Genomic DNA, 18462 nt, shown 5'->3' with positions numbered 1-18462 from the left:
CCTTCCTTTTTTTAAAAAAAATTTCACCTTCTTTATCTCCTCCATTCCCTCTTTCCTCTCAACATTTTTCTTTCCTCCCCAATACAAACTTCTCACCTTTTTAACCATCTTCTTCCTCCCCCTCCCCTTCCTTTCCCCTTCTTTTCTTCCTTTCTTCTTTTCCACTTCCAATCTCTCTCTCTCTCTCTCTCTCTCTCTCTCTCTCTCTCTCTCTCTCTCTCTCTCTTCTCCATCATGCTTTTGTTTCCTTAGGTTTGTAATCAAAGGTAGTTCTGTTATTATTAAACTTACCTGCTGTCCTGAGAATATTTAGACATTAGTGGTTTGAGAGCTATATGTTGGTTCTTTTGCTTCTATGTTAACTTCCTTCCCAGTGATTGCTTGCTCTCTTTGTTGGTATTTTTGACTGTTAATATAAGCTGGATACTCTCACACCCCACTGGCCAAGCAATTTACTTCCTTATTTGGTGACTGCTTTGCATAGGTCCCTACAGGCTGACCCAGCTGCCCATGTTTTATAAACCAGGCCTTTTCAGTGAGAACTGAAATGCATCAAACAGTGAAGGGCATCAAGATGGAGTTACAGATCCATGTCTTCATATTTCTGCTCTCCTGGGTATCTGGTGAGAAATACAACTGTATTATAATATCTTCAAATAATTCATTTGTAGAGAAACACATATTTCCTATTGGAAGCCAATGGCATGCAGATATAATGCCATTGGAAAAGACATTTTAAATTTCAAAATTTGTATCATGAAGTCTTTTTTTGTATATGTATATAATATTGTTTATTTCTGATTGCAGGTGCCTATGGGAACATTGTAATGACCCAGTCTCCCAAGTCATTATCTGTGTCAGTAGAAGACAAAGCCACCATGAGTTGTAAGTCCAGTCAGAATGTGGGTACCAATATAGCATGGTATCAACAGAAACCAGGGCAGGCTCCTAAACTCCTGATCTACTATGCATCCACTCGGCACACTGGGGTCCCTGATCGCTTCACAGGCAGTGGGTCTGGGACAGATTTCACTCTCACCATCAGCAGTGTCCAGGCTGAAGACCTGGCAGATTACTACTGTCAGCAGCATTATAGCTATCCTCCCACAGTGCTTCAGCCTCCAACAAAAACTTCCTCTAGAGTCTCATCAGCTGCCTGCACCACACATGGCCCTGGTCCTGCACACTTCCCCCTTCTGCCTGAGAGGTGGTATTCCTGACTCATTGATGCAAAGCTCAGTAGGATAAAAGATAAACACTAAGTTTATTCTAAATAATTATGCTTACACCCACAGATAATTGAAGCTCTCACTCCTAATAAAGAAACTTTTTCCCATAGAAAGTATTACAGAGATCTATAACTGTTCAAAATGCAAAGAATAAGTGAGCATGAGGTAGCCATCCACAATTGATAAAGCTATAAACACCAACTCATAAATATGCAATAAAATACCTCCACCTAAAGCTCAGGGAATGCTGCAAAAGAGAGAACTGAAATAATGTAGGAGGCAGAGGACCTGTACATCTGTCTGCTCCTGTGTGCTTGTAGGTATTCCAGGGAAGTTGCACTCATGAAATCTCAAACATATGGTTTTCTAGAAAAGAAACAAGTTCATATATGACATGAATGGGGGAAATTTTCTAAGATGCCACCCCTAGATAAAGAACTACAGGCAATCAATGACTATTGAGAAAGGGGTAATCGGTTTTCTCCCAGGATGAGTTTCTGATATGTTATCCAGTGCTCAGTGCTCAGACCTAAACAAATCTAAATAGGAACAACACTAAAGTACTCAGTAGAGTGTGTGTGTGTGTGTGTGTGTGTGTGTGTGTGTGTGTGTGTGTGTGTATGTGTGTAAATTAATAATAATTACAGAAGAGTTCATGAATTGAAGGTAGTTGGTGCCACATTTGAGGAGTTGGAGGGGAAATAGAAGGGTAGGAAACCATATAAATACACAACTCATGATAAAGTTATAAAAAATTAAAAATTATAGTTTACAATGCCTTTCCTTTTCAATATCTATGATTCCTTTCATTTTCATTCATTAAGGTGTGTATTTGTTCAGTCTTCTAGCTTAGAACCAATGTCTATTTGTTATCAGTTTCTATACTTCACATGCAAATATCTTTCTGACATATACCTATAAAGTTGCATTACTCTGATATTCTCTCTGTGACAATCATCAAGTTCTAACAATGTTACATGCATGACTACCTCACCCAGTCATAGGGCAACCCCAACCAGAGGACTTTTATGCATATAAACACTACTCATCCTATCCCTTAGTAAAACACTACTGATCCACTCTCATGCTTTACCTTTAAAGAAAAGAAAATCAGCCATCCGTAATACTGATGGGTATCAAGGAAATGATACTGTGAGCCTTCCTGCACCTCTAAGATTGTGCCATAATGAATGACCTCTGCACTAGATAGAATTGTGCCAGTCTGATGAAACTAGGAAGATTCAAAATATCTTGCTACTCTCATGACACAAGACTTGTTTTCTCCTTTTGATCCCCAAAGGAACACACATTCTTTGTATAAATATATGCTCATCCCAGGCCTGGCCTGAGACACCTGGGGACTCTGACCCCTTGCTGAGTAACTGAACTGAACAAGCCCTGCAGCTGTGCACAGCCCCTGGTGATTTGATGTGCTCAGAGAACAGTCCACTGCCCTGAGGACTTCTTCATAGGATTTTCACAGTCTATGCTGTAGCCAGTTGTGACCAGGTCATGGCATGGACATGGGGTCCCTACTCAGCTCCTGGTACTTCTGCTCTGGTTCACAGGTAAGGAAGCACAATAATGATCATTTGCTTGGCCCAATGTGATGAGTACTGACTGATTAGTCAGGTAATTAGCCTTGGCACATGCTTACTAGTGGATATGTTTTGTGTATTTAAGTGCAGGTGCCAGATGTGACACCCAAATGACACAGACTCCTTCCTCCCTGTCCTGATATGCTGGGCTATTGTGGACACTGTAAGCTTTGTCGCTTGTACTGGTAGATTTCAGGGACAGCTCCTAAGCTTCTGATTTATATCACAATTTCCTTGCTTGGTAGGGTCCCATGAAGGTTCAGAATCAGATATGGGGCCAATTTCATTCATCTGCAGCCTGAAACCTGAAGATACTGCCGCATATTACTGTCGGCAAGGTTTTTATTCTTCTCTCATGCAATACATCCCATTTTCCCTCCCTGTGAACCTCCTAGTCAATGCCCTCACCTCTCCTTTCTCCAGATCTGTTGCTCTTCCATTTCCCTTGAGAAAAGAGCAGGCCTCCAACTAAGGAATCTGAAAACCACTGGACAAATGAGACATCTGAAGAAAAAGGACAAATCATCCAGAGAAAATGTCCTAAGAAAAAGTATAAATTGGCTTACTGGTATATCACATTTCCAACAGGACAAAATTTCATATATCTTCCCAAATGTTCGTTTCTGCTCTTTTCTCCTTCTCTAAACCCAAGCATGTTTGTTGAAGGAAAATCCAAAATCTCTGTCTCATGTCAGAAGAGCCACCTGGTATGGGACAGAAGAAAAATAAAAATTAAGGGACTATTCTATTGTCACCAATCTCGTAATCCTTTGGTTTTATTTTGACTTTTTAACATTTTTCTTAAGGTATAGATATTATCTCAAAGTTTATAAAATTTACATATATATACATATATATATATATATATATATGTATGTATATATATTTAAACTTTTTGTCATGATATTAATGGTCATAGAGAGTACTTACTAATTCTAGAAAAGGGTTTCATCTAGCTTCCTGTACATAATTTCAGGTTTGAATCTCTCTCAGGTAACTAGGAATTAAGATTTTGTACTCTGGGTCTCTTCAAAATCTGCTTCATATGACATTTAAAATGTTTAAGTTTTCTGTGGTGAACTATGACCATGCCTAACAGTGATCTTTAAAGTCTCCAAAGGAGGATGGGGCCCCACAACGACCATTCTACCTGGATTGTGATAACTAAGCTGACGAACTCCACCCAAAGATTGGCTGTGGACTACAAACTGCTCAGGACAATTTCAAGGTAGCTAGCTGAGATGGTTCAGCCTCACAGACTACTCTAGCCAGGACTTGAGATAAGCCCTGCATTTTCCTGTTACACAGAGACGAGTGGACAACAAATGGTACAGCTACTTCTCCCAGGACTTGACAATTATTCAATTTCTTTTCAGGGTCCCCTAAAGATGCTGTTGCCCCAGACAACAAGAAGCAATTTTAAGAACACAATGCCCACATTCCCAAGAGGTGTGGTGGGCAGTTTTTGGTTGTTCAGTGGATTATGGATATTTGTCATTATTTAGGGGAGTTGGTTATAAGTTATTATTGGTAATGGTCAGAACAAAAGCTGAACAAAGGAGATTAGATTCAGGGATCTTGTTCTGAAGAGAGAAAGGGGAGGAATATAGAAATGAAAGTAGTAAGAAGGGGCTGAAAGAGAATCTCAGCCTTTTTGGATGGAGGAACAGTAAAGGTTGGAAGTAACTGTGGCTGTTTCCATGCTTTTCTAATTTTTTAGGTTTTTACCCCAATATCTGACTCCTGATTTTTTATTGATAAAGATTAATTAGACTTATGCTTCATAAATGTGCTTGTCCTAAATTGTCAGTTTATGCAAAACCTCCTGGTCCCAGATTTTGCTTCTGTCTTCTTAATTACTCAATACCTGATCCTCCCACTTGACACCTTACCCTTTGTGATCCTTATTCCTGCAGGTTCATGCCATCATGGTATGTTTTTCTTTCTTTGTCTATTGTTATTGGTAGTTTGGCCCAGTATAGTAGACTAGGATGTTATCTGTGGTCTCTCAGACTTTATAGAACATCCATATAGACCCATCTTCTTTTTAGAGTCTCCACTGCAAAGTCAGATGTTATTTTAATGGCCCTGCCTCTATATGTAACTTGGTTTTATCCCCCTTGCAGCTTTTAATATACTTTTTCATTCTGTACATTTAGTATTTTGATTATTACCTGTTGTTAGAAGCTTCTTTTTTGGTCCTATTTGGTATTCTGTATGCTTCTTGTACCTTGACAGTAATTTACTAGTTTATATTAGGAAAATTTTCTTTTATGATTTTGTTGAAAATATTTTCTAAGCCATTGACCTGGGTTTCTTCTCCTTCCTCTATCACTCTTATTTACAGGTGTAGATGTATCCAACCTTCTTATTAAATAAGAAACACAGAACCAATGCAAAGAAGAAAGCCAAGAGGTCAGAGCTAAGAGCTAAAACCTTACCCTTCCTCCTGCGGTGGTCCTACCTCTCCGAACCAGAGCTACCCCTGTGTTAAAGTCTTTATATAGAGTTCCTGTCCTGCCTTCTCATTGGTTGTAAACCCAACCACATGACTGCCTTCTCACGGCCTGTCTGTATAGGCCTCCAGGTTTTCCATGATTGGTATTGAGATTAAAGGCATGTGTATCCAATAATGGCTGTATCCCTGAACACACAGAGACTTACCCAGCTCTGCCTACCAAGTGCTGGAATTACAAGCATACGCCACCACTGCCCTGCTTTCCTATGGCTTGCTAATAGCTCTGACCCCCGGGCAACTTTATTTATTAACATACAAATAACATTTTAATACAAATAAAATATCACCATATACAGGCTTGGTCTTCTTATAGTGTCCAAGATTTCCTGGATGCTTTATGCCTGTATTTTTTTTTCAGAACTAACAGTTTCTTTGACTGAGGTATCCACTTCATCTACCTGGTCTTCAAGACTTGTAATTCTCTCTTCCATGTCTTACAGTCTATTGGAGAGGATTATCTCTGAGGTTTTTGTTCCTTCTAAAATTTTCATTTCCAATTATATTTTAGTTTGCATTTTCTTTAGTTATTCTCTTTCTACTTTCATGTCTTGAATTGTTTTCATTATTTCCTTCAACTGTGTGTTTGGGTTCTTATAGTCTTCACTAGGTATTTATTCATATTCTCTTCAGACCCTTGGACATATTCATAATCTCCCTTTTCAAGTTCTTGTCTGTGCTTCAGCTAAATGGTCTTTCCTACTGCCTGTATCAACAGGATTACTGGCTTCTGGAGGAGTCATACTTTCTTGACTGTTCATGTTTGTATTTTTGCCCTGGAATCTAGACATATGGAGTATAATGTCTGAGGTGTCTCTTGATCTTGTCTTTGTTGGATGAGTGTTTGTTATTTGGTTACTGATACTCACTCTGCTTCCCAGACTAGAAAGGAGGCTGTGGTGTCCAGGATAGAGTTCTTCTGTGGGTCAAATTGTGACACAAAAGAATGAGGAAGAGCTAGAAGGGAAGGATGAAAGGGTAGGTAGAAAAGAGCTAAGGGAGTTCTGGGTCTGCACCAAGAATTAAAATTCACAGGAGTGGGGATATGGTGGGAAGGAAGGCTCCTACAGGCAAGCTGGTAAATGAATAAGAGACATTCATTATAGGAAGAAACTCCTGATGAATTCAAGAAGCAAATTTGGGTTACTTTTAACAAAGAGAATGTGTATCAACTTACAGTCATGTCTTTAGCTCTGGAGAAAAATGTCCCTCATATATTCTGTGAATAACAAAGGGCACAGACTAGTGCATTCACATTTCAAAATGAAAAACATCCCAATATTCTGTTGGAGATTAAAATTAAAACTAACAATCAAGGACAAATGTAAGTGTGTTTGAAGAGGTTGAATGCCTTATGAAATCAAACACTGGGGCTCATCCTCAATCTTAGTGACCATCTCCATGGGAACAATTAAGCTTACACAAATAATCACATTATCACACTCACAGAGCACATACACAGCCATACACAAATACTTTCCAACTCCAGTAGAGAGAAAACAACAAGGTATTACATCTGATGAAGAAATGTTAATGAAGTAGAGCCTTGAAGCTTCTAGTTATACATGTGAGGTACCTAGAAGAGGCCACCCAATATTGACACAAAGGAAGAGATTGAACAAACTGTTAACTCACCAACTTTGTTGAGACCAAAAGAGATCACAGAGAAAAAGCCACTCCCAAGATTACAGACACAGGCTGTTATAGCAAATCAGAACAGGACTGAATCATTTCTGGGTAGCAGGGCAGGAGAGGACACCCTGAAGTTTCTGCTGTATTTCTAGAGGATAGGTGTGGACAAGTGCAGGAGTGAACATGAGTTCAGCCACTAACCACAGCTGGGTTTGTTGCTAGGGTATGTGTATGGGTTGATTTGGGGAAAATGTGTGTGTGTGTGTGTGTGTGTGTGTGTGTGTGTGTGTGTGTGTGTGTGTGAATGTGTGTGTGTGTGTGTGTGTGTGAGAGAGAGAGAGAGAGAGAGAGAGAGAGAGAGAGAGAGAGAGAGAGAAGCAGAGGGAAAATTCACCTTTGCATAGCATTCTTCTACAATAATGCACTGAATGTGACTTTCATGTGTCTGAGACATGGGCTTTTGATTCTCTCCAGTGCATTTTTTAAACCTTCCTAGCTAGTTTTTTTGTGGCTCAGTCTTTCTTCTCTCATGACTTCAAGGTCTCTGTTGAGTGGCCATTTCTCTCAATACATTGTAAGATATATGATTAGGGCAGATTTTTTTTAGAAGGTCATCTATGTTCTGCTGGATGGAGAGACAGTGTGTGTTGGGATCTAAGGTATATTTGGTGATGATAATTACTGAAAAGAAAAGGAACATAAACAAAAGAATAGAAAGTTACAGCCAGAAGGACTGAACCTTGGTGTTCTATTGGTACAGTGACTATAGTTACTAATGATATATATTTCAATATTGCTGAGTGATTTTAATTCATGTACCACAAGAAAATGTTAAATGATTAAGGCAGTGAATATGCTAGTTATTTGTTCACAAACACATATTCTTGCATACTTTTCTTTGAACATCAAACACAGTGTACCCTCATAAATTTGTATAAGTATATATCTATTTTTTTCCAAATTTGAAAAAAAAACATAGTGGGAGACATTCATTTCATACTACTTCCTCACTGAAAATGCATTGACATTAGGACCACAATGTACGGTATCAATCATCAACATTACAGAATCTAGAATCACCTAGGAGATAAGGCTCTGATCAAACTTGTGAGATGTATAGATTAAGATTAGCCTCTGGGAATGTCTGTGTTGCTAGAGTTTTCCTGCCTGGCCCACAGTCAGGACAAATCTTTCTCACCCGCCAGTCCCAAGCCGCTCAAACCCGATCAAGTAAACACAGAGACTTATATTGGTTACAAACTGTATGGCCGTGGCAGGCTTCTTGCTAACTGTTCTTACAGCTTAAATTAATCCATTTCTATTAATCTATACCTTGCCACGTGGCTTGTGGCTTACCGGTACTTTACATCTTCCTTGTCCTGATGGCGGCTGGCAGTGTCTCCCCTCCCAGCTTCCTGTTCTCTCAGTTCTCCTCTCTGTTAGTCCCGCCTATACTTCCTGCCTGGCCACTGCCAATCAGTGATTTATTCATTGACCAATCAGCAACACATTTGACATACAGACCATCCCACAGCATGTCTGTGAGGGATCATCTTCATTAGTTGACTTCACATAGGTAAACCTTTTCAACTGTGGGCAAGACCACGCTCTACATAAGGATCTTGACCTGCAGAAAATGGAGAGAGTGAGCCAAGCTCTCGCATTCTTCATTCTCTGATTCTCATTTGTGGATGTGATATGAGCAGCTGTTTCAAGCTCCTTCCACTTTGTCTTCCACTCTATAATAGTTGTATGCTTGATGTGTGTTCCCAAACATCTATGTGCCCAAGTAAGGGACAAAGGCTCTTCAACTGGCTTTTGCCAGGTGTTATGTCACAGCAACAAAGACATCATCCCTATGACCTGGAAATGATGTCTTCACTGACATGGTTCTTCCTGAAATGGAGTCCTGCTCTCCAGTCATGATGGAGAGGAAAATCGGACTTCATGATATCCCCACAGAACCCTGAACTAAGTGGAGTAAAGAACAATATTAAATACAAACACTGAATTGTTCCCATGATTTTCTCTATTTTCTCATTTCAAATAAAGTCATTTTCACATGTAAGCAATTTCCTTTTCAGTTTCAAAGAATAGACTTTGCAAGGAACAAGGAGCTTTGAAAAGTCATTTACACATCTTCCTCTTTCCACTGCCCTCCTCTTCCTGAGTGAGAGCCTTCGGCAACACAGTTCTTTACCTTTCCATGGATCTTCCTCATTCTCCATCATGCATATTTACTCAGAAGGCATTTATAGGGCTGAAGAGAATTCTCATTGGTGAGCTTTAGCTGCTCTTGCCGAGGATCTGGGTTCAATTCCCAAAATGCATGTAGTGGCTCATAAAGAGCCATAACTCCAGGGATCCTACTCCCTCATCTGGCCCCTGAAGGCACTAGGCATACAAATGGTACATGGACATGCATGTAGCCAAAACACATGCAGAAATAAAAATAAGTAAATAAATAAAAAAGAAGACACTGGTATCACATCTATTTCTTTACCAGTATGCCATCCATGGCTATTAAAGCTGACAGATCATTAATGGGTTTATCTTAAGTGCATCTTGGAACAAATGTCAAAGTGTTCTCAGCGATGATTGGTTGCTTCAAGTCCTCCAACCTCATCCTCTCACACAGACTCAGAGAATCTATCTGCACAGGCCCTCTTGAGAGAAGCAGCACATATAGACTCTAGGCTCCTTAAGCAGGGCAGATTCTGTTCATGGCTGTCACTCTGTATAAAGACCTCACATATCTTGAATGGAATAATGAACTCCTACATCTTCAGGTAACACACTGCTGACTTTAATAAAGAATAGTATGTTAATCTTTTATCTGAGTTATTGAAAACCTTCCTGTATCTACCATTTCTTGTCATGGATATTGGGTAGCCACAGACACTCATCCAGAGAATAAAAGAAGATTTTATATGCTAAAACAGAAAAGTGATTTTGGTTTTATACTGTGTCAAGATAATATGAATCTCAGACTAACATTTTCTGGGCCTCCTTCCAAAATGATGCCCATGGAAGATAGTGCTGTTTCTCAGGAGCTCAAAGTCATCAGCTTCACACTTCCTGATTTCAAAGCTGGAAGCAAATTAATGTTTTCAACCAGCATGTTTATAATCCATTTTTAGTTACAGCCCACTGAATATAATGCACCAGGACATGGGGGGGGACTTGATAAACAACTAAGAACTGTGGGGCCTTTTATATTAACACAAGATTTTTATCATTTTAGTCACTATGCTCTCAACTTATATACTGTGAGAAGCACATGCTTAACTGTAAGACCCCTGTCTCCATGTGTCCAATCTGAATGAGCAGCAGTAAATGACATGAAAGCACAATCTGAGCTCACTGCAGCTGTCACAATGCAAAGTACAGAGCTTAACAAAGATCAAGAGCACCTGACAACTTGTTAGACACTGACAGGGCAGATACTCCTCTGTCATATTCTTGACCTTGAGATTGGGAACTTCCTTAATCCACATACTGTTTGTATCTCTCTTATGATGGTTTGTTAGCAATTCATAGATGAGATGTGAATATACTTATCAGAAATTATTTAATATTTTATACCTGGGAAATTGATATATAACATTATATATTAAATGCAAAATAAAGGGAAAATGCATAGTGATTAAATGTATATTTTGCTCTGGAATAATCCTTTTGTATGCTGTGAATATGTATTACTCTCATTTGTTAATAAAAAGATGATTGCCTGATAGCTGTGCAGGAAGAGATTGAGTGGGAGAGCCAGGCTAGGAGAATTCTGGGAAAATAAAGGGCAGAGTCAGAGAGTCACTGGCAAATGCAGAGAAGAAGGTGAGAATGCTGTACTGAGAAAAGGTACCAAGCCACATGGCTAAATACAGATAAGAATTATGGGTTAATTTAAGTGTAAGACTTAGTAACAAGCCTGAGCTATCAGTTAAGCATTTACAATTAATATAAGTCTCTGTGTGGTAATTTAGGAAGCAGTTGTCAGGTATTTGGCAGCAGGTGGTCAAGACAGGGAATGTCCAACTATACATATATTTAACTTTTAGTAGTATTCTTGCCTTCATGATAAAACTTTAACCTCAAATAAATAATTTGCTTTGGATAGAAAATGACATCATCTGTTTTACAACTTGTTGATTAATGATACATTTTTGAGTGATTGTCTCCATGCATAGATTAGACTGGCCTAGAACCTGCTATGTATCCCAGGCTGACCTCAATCATATAAGCCTTCTGCTTCTGTCTCCCCAGTTTTGAGATTAAAGATATGAATCTCAACTTCTTCTTCTTCTTCTTCTTCTTCTTCTTCTTCTTCTTCTTCTTCTTCTTCTTCTTCTTCTTCTTCTTCTTCTTCCTGAGACAGGGTTTCTCTGTGTAGCTTTGGCACCTTTCCTAGAACTCACTCTGTAGCCAAGGCTGACCTGGAACTCACAGAGATTCACCTGCCTCTGCCTCCCGAATGCTAGGATTAAAGGTGTGCACCACCACAGCCTGGATGAATCTCAACTTCTTGCCATGATATTTTATTAATTTATTTTTCTGTTATTTTGTACTTTACACATAATACTGGGTTTATAATTTACTTATTATATATAATTTCAGAGTTCACTAATCTGAAGTCCAGGCAGATTCTGTGATTTGTTATTATTATTGATTTTCATTCATACTCAAACATTTTTCCCCCTTGGATGGCAACCCTCTTTGATGGTGTGGTCTATTGGTCTCTATAAAATTATTACTTGATTTAGGTTGGCTGTGCCCTTTCTGGAAAGACTTTTACCTGATCATGATGTCAGAAAGACCATCTTAATTAATTAATCCAGTTTCAATCCTGCTAATTTCTAGATTACACTAGAATTTTTAGATTATACTAGAGTATGTATTTCTGAAACAAAAACCAATGACTTTGTGAAGAAATCTAGTTGTTTTATTCCCCTTCCATTCCCCCAATTTAGAGCCCTCTTTCCATTTCCTGAAGTTGTGGGGCTAATACTTGGTAGCTTCTGCTGGGGTTGTATTTGCTTTGAGATTAAAGTAGCTTTGATAAAAGTCTTAAATTAATATCTCCCAGGATTTCTACAGAGCAAATATGGAATATGGGCTTCTCTTTGCATGTCTGTCCCACATTTAGCCTGGAGGAGCCCAAATATCTGAGGTACTGTTGTTCATTGTCCTCAGTATAAGAGTGACTTTGTAGATGGGAGAGAATGAACAAATATAGCCTCAATGCTCTCTCTCTGTCTCTCTCTGTCTCTCTCTTTGCCTTTTCTCTTTTCCTCTCTCCAAACCATCCTTTCTTTCATTGCATGTTTTCTTACTCTGTTTCTTTTGATGTTGTGATTTTTTCGAATATACCATTTACCCAGGACTCACAGTCTGAGATAGCTCTCCTAATGTTTCTGAAAAAGTCACCTGATTTAACTATGTCTTGGATTTTACCAAAATTGATTTTAGAATACCTAGTAGATTTCTGTTGGAGAGCTGTAAGCCAATATATTTCAGTGATTGCTCATGTTCTCTGTGATGATATTTTTGCCTGTTGATTGACACCAGTCACTCTCATACAACCACCCAGGCCTTTGCTTTTGTATTTGCTGATTGCTTTGCATGACCCCTGCAGCCCAGCCCAGCTGCTCAGAATATATAAACCTGGCCTTTGTAGTGAGAACAGAGCTGCGTCAGACAGCAGGGGGAGCAAGATGGAGTCACAGAAGCAGGTCCTCATGTCCCTGCTGCTCTGGGTGTCTGGTGAGAAATTGAAAAGTATTATAATCTTTTTAGAGTCATTTCTTTGTATATAAAAAATTAACAATGTGTGCCAGGCTGTAATATTTTTATTCAATAATACTCTGACAATATGACATTACAAGGACATTAAATGACAAATTTCATCTGTATTGAATACTGTGGGTGTTTTTTTATTATGCATGATCACTTGTTTTCCTGATTGCAGGTGCCTGTGCAGATATCATTATGACCCAGTCTCCATCCTCCCTGGCTGTGACAGCAGGAGAGAAGGTCACCATCAGCTGCAAATCCAGTCAGAGTCTTTATTTAAGAATCACCAAGAAGAACTACTTGGCCTGGTACCAGCAGAAACCAGGGAAGTCTCCTAAATTGCTGATCTACTTTGCATCCACTCGGGACACTGGGGTCCCTGATCGCTTCACAGGCAGTGGGTCTGGGACAGATTTCACTCTCACCATCAGCAGTGTCCAGCCTGAAGATCTGGCAGATTACTACTGTCAGCAGCATGGTAGTACTCCTCCCACAGTGCTTCAGGCTCCAACAAAAACCTCCTCTGAGAGTCTCACCAGCTGCCTGCACTACACACACAGCCCTGGACCTGTGCACTTCCCCCTTCTGCCTGAGAGCCAATGTGTCTGAAATAATGATGAAAAATTTTGCAGAGCCCAGAAATAATAATGAGTTCAATGTCTCTTACATATTTTGGTATGAAAAACTTTGTAAGTAAATGCAGGAAAGAACTGTATATTATATGACATATTTTCGGTAACCAACAAATTCTTTTGCTTGAATACAAGTGATTTACCTTTTTATAGTTCTGGAGTTCTGGTATCCAACATAAGATTATTTGGTCTGAAGTGATGATGATGATGGCAAACTGTATTTTTATTTGGAGACTCTAGGAGAGAGTGTTTTTTCTTTTTCTAGATTCTAGAGAGATTTTTTTTTTTTACTTCCTTACTGGTGCCCATTTCTTCTTTTTTTTTCTTTTCCTTCCCTTAAATTCCTTTAATTTTATTACATTTTAGTTAATTAATTACCTTTGTGTGCATGTATGTGGCCATTCATTTGTGTGTATGTGTGTACATGTTTGTAGGTGCACATGTGATATGACATGTTTGTGGAGGTCAGAGAGTAACTTGGACTTGATCCTCTCTTTTTGATATTTGGTTTCTGGAGATCCAACTCAAGTTTGACATCAGGCTTGGTGGCAAGTGCCTTTGCCCTCTGGGTCACCTTACTGGCCTTAAAATCCTTTATTGATTTTTTTCTGTCTCTCTCATATACAAACATTCAGGGACACACACACACACAAACACACACACACGGACACACACACGGACACACATATGCACCCATAAATATGTACATACATACATACACACACATACACATGACACACACATCTACATATATACACACACATCCAGATATATGCACATGTATAGACATACATATATACACAAACACATGCACTCATACAGAAAGATACACATACATACATATACTTTTCTTCCTGGAGTCCCTCTTCCACTTTTTCCACTTTTATTTCTCTTTCTCCTACACACACACACACACACACACACACACACACACACACACACACACACGTATCACACACATACACACATATACACTGTGGCAGTTTGAATGTAATTGGTCCCCATAATCTCATAGGGAGTGGCATTATTAGGAGGTGTGGTTTCGTTGGAGTGGGTATGGTCTTGTTGGAGGAAGTGTGTCGGGGGGAGCCAATTTTGAGGTTTCCTGTGCTCAGGATACCACCCAGTGCCTCAGTTGAATTCCTGTTTCCTGCAAGATCTAGGACTCTCAGCTACCTCTCCAGAACCATGTCTTTCTGTCCACAACCATGCTCCCCATCATGATGATAATGAACTGAACCTCTGAAATTCTAAGTGAACCACCATAATTAAATGTTTCTTTATAAGAGTTGCCTTGGTCATGATATCTCTTCCCAGCAACAGAAAACCTAGCAAAGACATACACATATATACACACATACACACATGCACTCATACAGAAATACCCACATACACACATGATGTTCATATCTTTAGAATCCATACTTTTAGGATCCACAAAGGAGAGAAAATGTGGTATTTGTTGCCGCTCTCTCTGGAGCTACGTCTCCCTCTGAAATCTCTATGTCTGAATCCCAACTGTGGAGACTGAGAAACCTCTCTCCACTCTAATGTTGGATATAATTTTGTGTCAGCAGATGCTGCCTTCCAGTCTTTACATTTCATATCAGTTAATAAAGCTTAATGTTTTAGAGGAGAATATTTTGTGCTCCTGTGTAAACAATAAGCTAAATAATCTTGGCCATATTCTCATTAAGAAACATACTGAACACATATCTTAGAAATATGGCAGGGAACAAGTGTGTTACAGACTACATAAAATTGCTGGAGATCTTCAAATACCTTAAAAGTGAGTGGGTCTCTGAGTGATTCCGGGGCAGTGAACACTTAAGCGTCAAATAAATCAAGAGGTACTTAGACCAACATATGAATCATAACACATAAAACAAGACAGTGAAAAATCAAGTTAAAAATGATGGCCATATAGGATCATAATTCCCTCAAGGATTCAACTCAAATATACTGAAATAGGTAAAAATGATGGGTGAAGATTTCAAAAACATATTCATAAAATGACAAATTTGCCAGTGATCATGTCAGAGGAGCAGCAGATGACAATTGAATTCAGGGGATCGGCCCATCAGGAAACAAACCCCTGATGGGTGAATCTCGGTAGTCAAGGCCCCGAGATCCTTGGCCCCAGAGTGTTTCTTGTTCCTGCCATGTCTTTGCATGTTTGCCGCTGCCATTTTTCTCTGGTATCTGGCATGGTATGAATGGGCATGGGGAGATCCCCATTGCCATGAATGCAGTATGATCATCTCTTGAAGATAGCTCATTCTAGTGTGCACTTTTTACCTGTGGATTATTATGAAGATGATTTCCTCATAAACTGAACTGTTAAACTGAAACATTTATTTTATACAATAGTAGTGTTAGTTTAAATAGGATTTGGATGATTAAGGTCTTTAACAAATATAGTAATGGATTATAAAAGAGGTTAGTTTAGTGGGGAAATTAACATAGGTAAAGGTAGGATAAAATGCGGCCCCTTGCCTCTAATAAAGCAGAGGCTGCAGAGTATAAAAAAATAAAACAAGGAAGTGTCATAGAGCTAGAACACATGAGGTTCTACTGAGGAGCCTTATAGACTGTGGCTTAGGTTAATGATTAAGAAAAACAACTGACTGGACTCCTGGGTCTCAGTCTGGTGTTTGGCTGTGAATCTCTGTATCTGCTTCCATCAGTTACTAGATGAAGGCTCTATGATGACAGTTAGGGTATTCACCGATCTGATTACCAGGGTAAGCAAGCTCAGGCACCCAGGAGTCCAGTTGAAGAGAGGGAAGAGGGATTCTATGAGCAAAGGGCATCAAGATTATGATAGGGAAACCTATAGAGTCAACCAAAACAAGCTAGTGGGAACTTATGAACTTTAGACCAACAGCTGTGGAGTCTCCATGGGACTCGACTAGGCCCTCTGCACAAGTGAGACAGTTGTGTAGTTTGATCTGCTTAAGGAATCCCCAGGCAGTAGGATCAGAATCCACCTCTGGTGCATGAGCTGGCTTTTTGGAGCCCATTACCTATGGTGGGACACCTTGCACAGTCTTGATGCAAGGGAAGGGGCTTGGACCTCCCTCAACTCAATGTACCAGCCCCTGCTGACTCCCCATGGGAGGCCTTACACTTTTGGAGGAGGGAATAGGGGTTGGTTGGGGGAAGAGGCTGGAGGGAATGAGAGGAGGGAGGAGAGGGGGAATCTGTGATTGGTATGTAAAATGAATAAAAAACTACTTAATGAAAAAAAAAGAAAGAAAAACAATTGAGTCCCAGTAGCCCAACTAACTTAAATTCTTTTAATCTTAATGTGGAGAGATGTGTTCACAGATTTCAGAGTACATCATAGCTAAAATAAAGTTTGAAAATAACAATGTTAGACTAAGATATTTTTGACAAATAGCTTTGAGGTGAAGAGCCCAAGAAGACAATCTAAAGTTTTAGAAAGGCTTATAGATAAGTGAGGGACCTATTAAGGTCAGGTAATAAGAACAAAGCAGTCCAATTATTATTAGCTGACATACCTTTCTTGCTATGATTGGTTGGTGATCAAAGATGATGATTAATTCCTTGTGCCCATTTCTACCCTCAGCTTCCTGAAATAAAAAACTGTTGATGAGTGGGTATGCACCCTGAGGATTTAAAATAGAGCTGACTGATTCTTTTTAATATATAAAAGTTTAGGTTTGTGATTCTTTTAAATTTCCTTATAAGATTACCTTTCATGATAAATAATAAAGTGATTGACTTTTTTCTTTTTAACTATAATATGAAGCCTGCCAGTAAAAGAACTGGCTGAGAAAAATAACTTGATTACTCATACTCTGTTAATCTATAATACATCCCTTAGATGTAAATGTATGTGGGTTCTTGGGATAACTTTGTTTAATCATATATGGGAAATGAAAAATATGTTTTTGAACCTGTATTCATTATAATTACTCACCGGAAAACAGAATGTAACCACACTGTAATTTTTATATTTTCTGAAAGATTTTGTTGGGATATAAAAGCTGTAGAGAGAAAAAAGTAAAAAGATGGACGAACAGAATACAAAATAAATCAGAAGGAAATCATTAAGACTGTGTGTATCTTTTTCCTTACTCCCTCAGGTCCTAGTTCACCAACTCCATTCAATCCCCATCAAGTGCTGGGTTGCTGGAGGCTGGTCCTCGTGGCAGTGGTATGAATTATCACAAATAAATACAAACAAAACATTTACTCCACCAAGGCTGTAGAGAGAAAAAATGACAAACACAAAAAGACATTCAGTTCCCTAAATGGACCTCACCAAAGAAGGACCTTTCCATGTCATAGATCACATCTATTAGGTAAAAAAATACAGAGGAAGGAATCAAACTCAAAAGATATAATAGAAGAATTTCAAAGACAAACACAAGAGAGTGACAGCTGAACTCTCATTGCATAATGTAAAGGCCAGAAAAGCATGGAACAATATATTTCAGGTCCAACCATAGGTAATTGTTAAATAAGTTAATTATATCCAGCAACATTGCATTTTTTTTTTTTTTGGCTTTTTGAGACAGGGTTTTTCTGTGTAGTTTTGGTGCCTGTCCTGGATCTCACTCTGTAGACCAGGCTGGCCTCAAACTCACAGAGATCTGCCTGGCTCTGGCTCCTGAGTGCTGGGATTAAAGGCGTGCACCACTGCTGCCTGACTGAATTTTAAATTAAGGTGAAATTAGATTTCAAGTAAATCACAAGCTAAAGAAGTTCATGACCTTAAAGAAAGCACTGCAGAAGATACTATAAAAATGCTATGCACATAGAGCAAAAGTGCCTCAATCATGAGAGCACAGGCAAAATATTAACATCAGGAGAGGGATGGATGAACAATGGTTGTCAGGACAAGGGATAATTTTGTCCAACAGTGTAAGCAAGAAAATTCCAATGTAGTTGAGGAGTAGGGAAAAAGGAAACAACAATCTAATCCACTAAGAAATCCCAACAGAATTACAAAAGTAAATGGACATTTCCTAATAACCTTATATGACCTCACCTCAATTCAGTAATAAAGATGCACATATTGTTGGACTACGTTAAAA

General features: G+C 39.0%; 2 gene segments (V, D, J or C); both read left to right on the top strand.

The window, feature by feature from the left end:
• Positions 1 to 490: 490 nt before the first annotated feature.
• On the top strand, positions 491 to 1220 carry LOC128099653 (immunoglobulin kappa variable 4-1-like). The segment is given in 2 exon segments: positions 491 to 623; positions 808 to 1220. Coding segments are annotated over 2 exon segments (489 nt in total).
• Positions 1221 to 12671: 11451 nt separating this feature from the next.
• Positions 12672 to 13604, top strand: LOC128099485 (immunoglobulin kappa variable 4-1-like). The segment is given in 2 exon segments: positions 12672 to 12734; positions 12940 to 13604. Coding segments are annotated over 2 exon segments (483 nt in total).
• Positions 13605 to 18462: the final 4858 nt, after the last annotated feature.

Source organism: Peromyscus californicus, unplaced genomic scaffold, assembly GCF_007827085.1.
Source record: "Peromyscus californicus insignis strain IS unplaced genomic scaffold, ASM782708v3 Scaffold_6__1_contigs__length_162567912, whole genome shotgun sequence".
Classification (NCBI taxonomy): domain Eukaryota; kingdom Metazoa; phylum Chordata; class Mammalia; order Rodentia; family Cricetidae; genus Peromyscus; species Peromyscus californicus.
The sequence above is the reverse complement of the archived record's forward strand: the minus strand, read 5'-3'. Positions and strand labels throughout refer to the sequence as shown.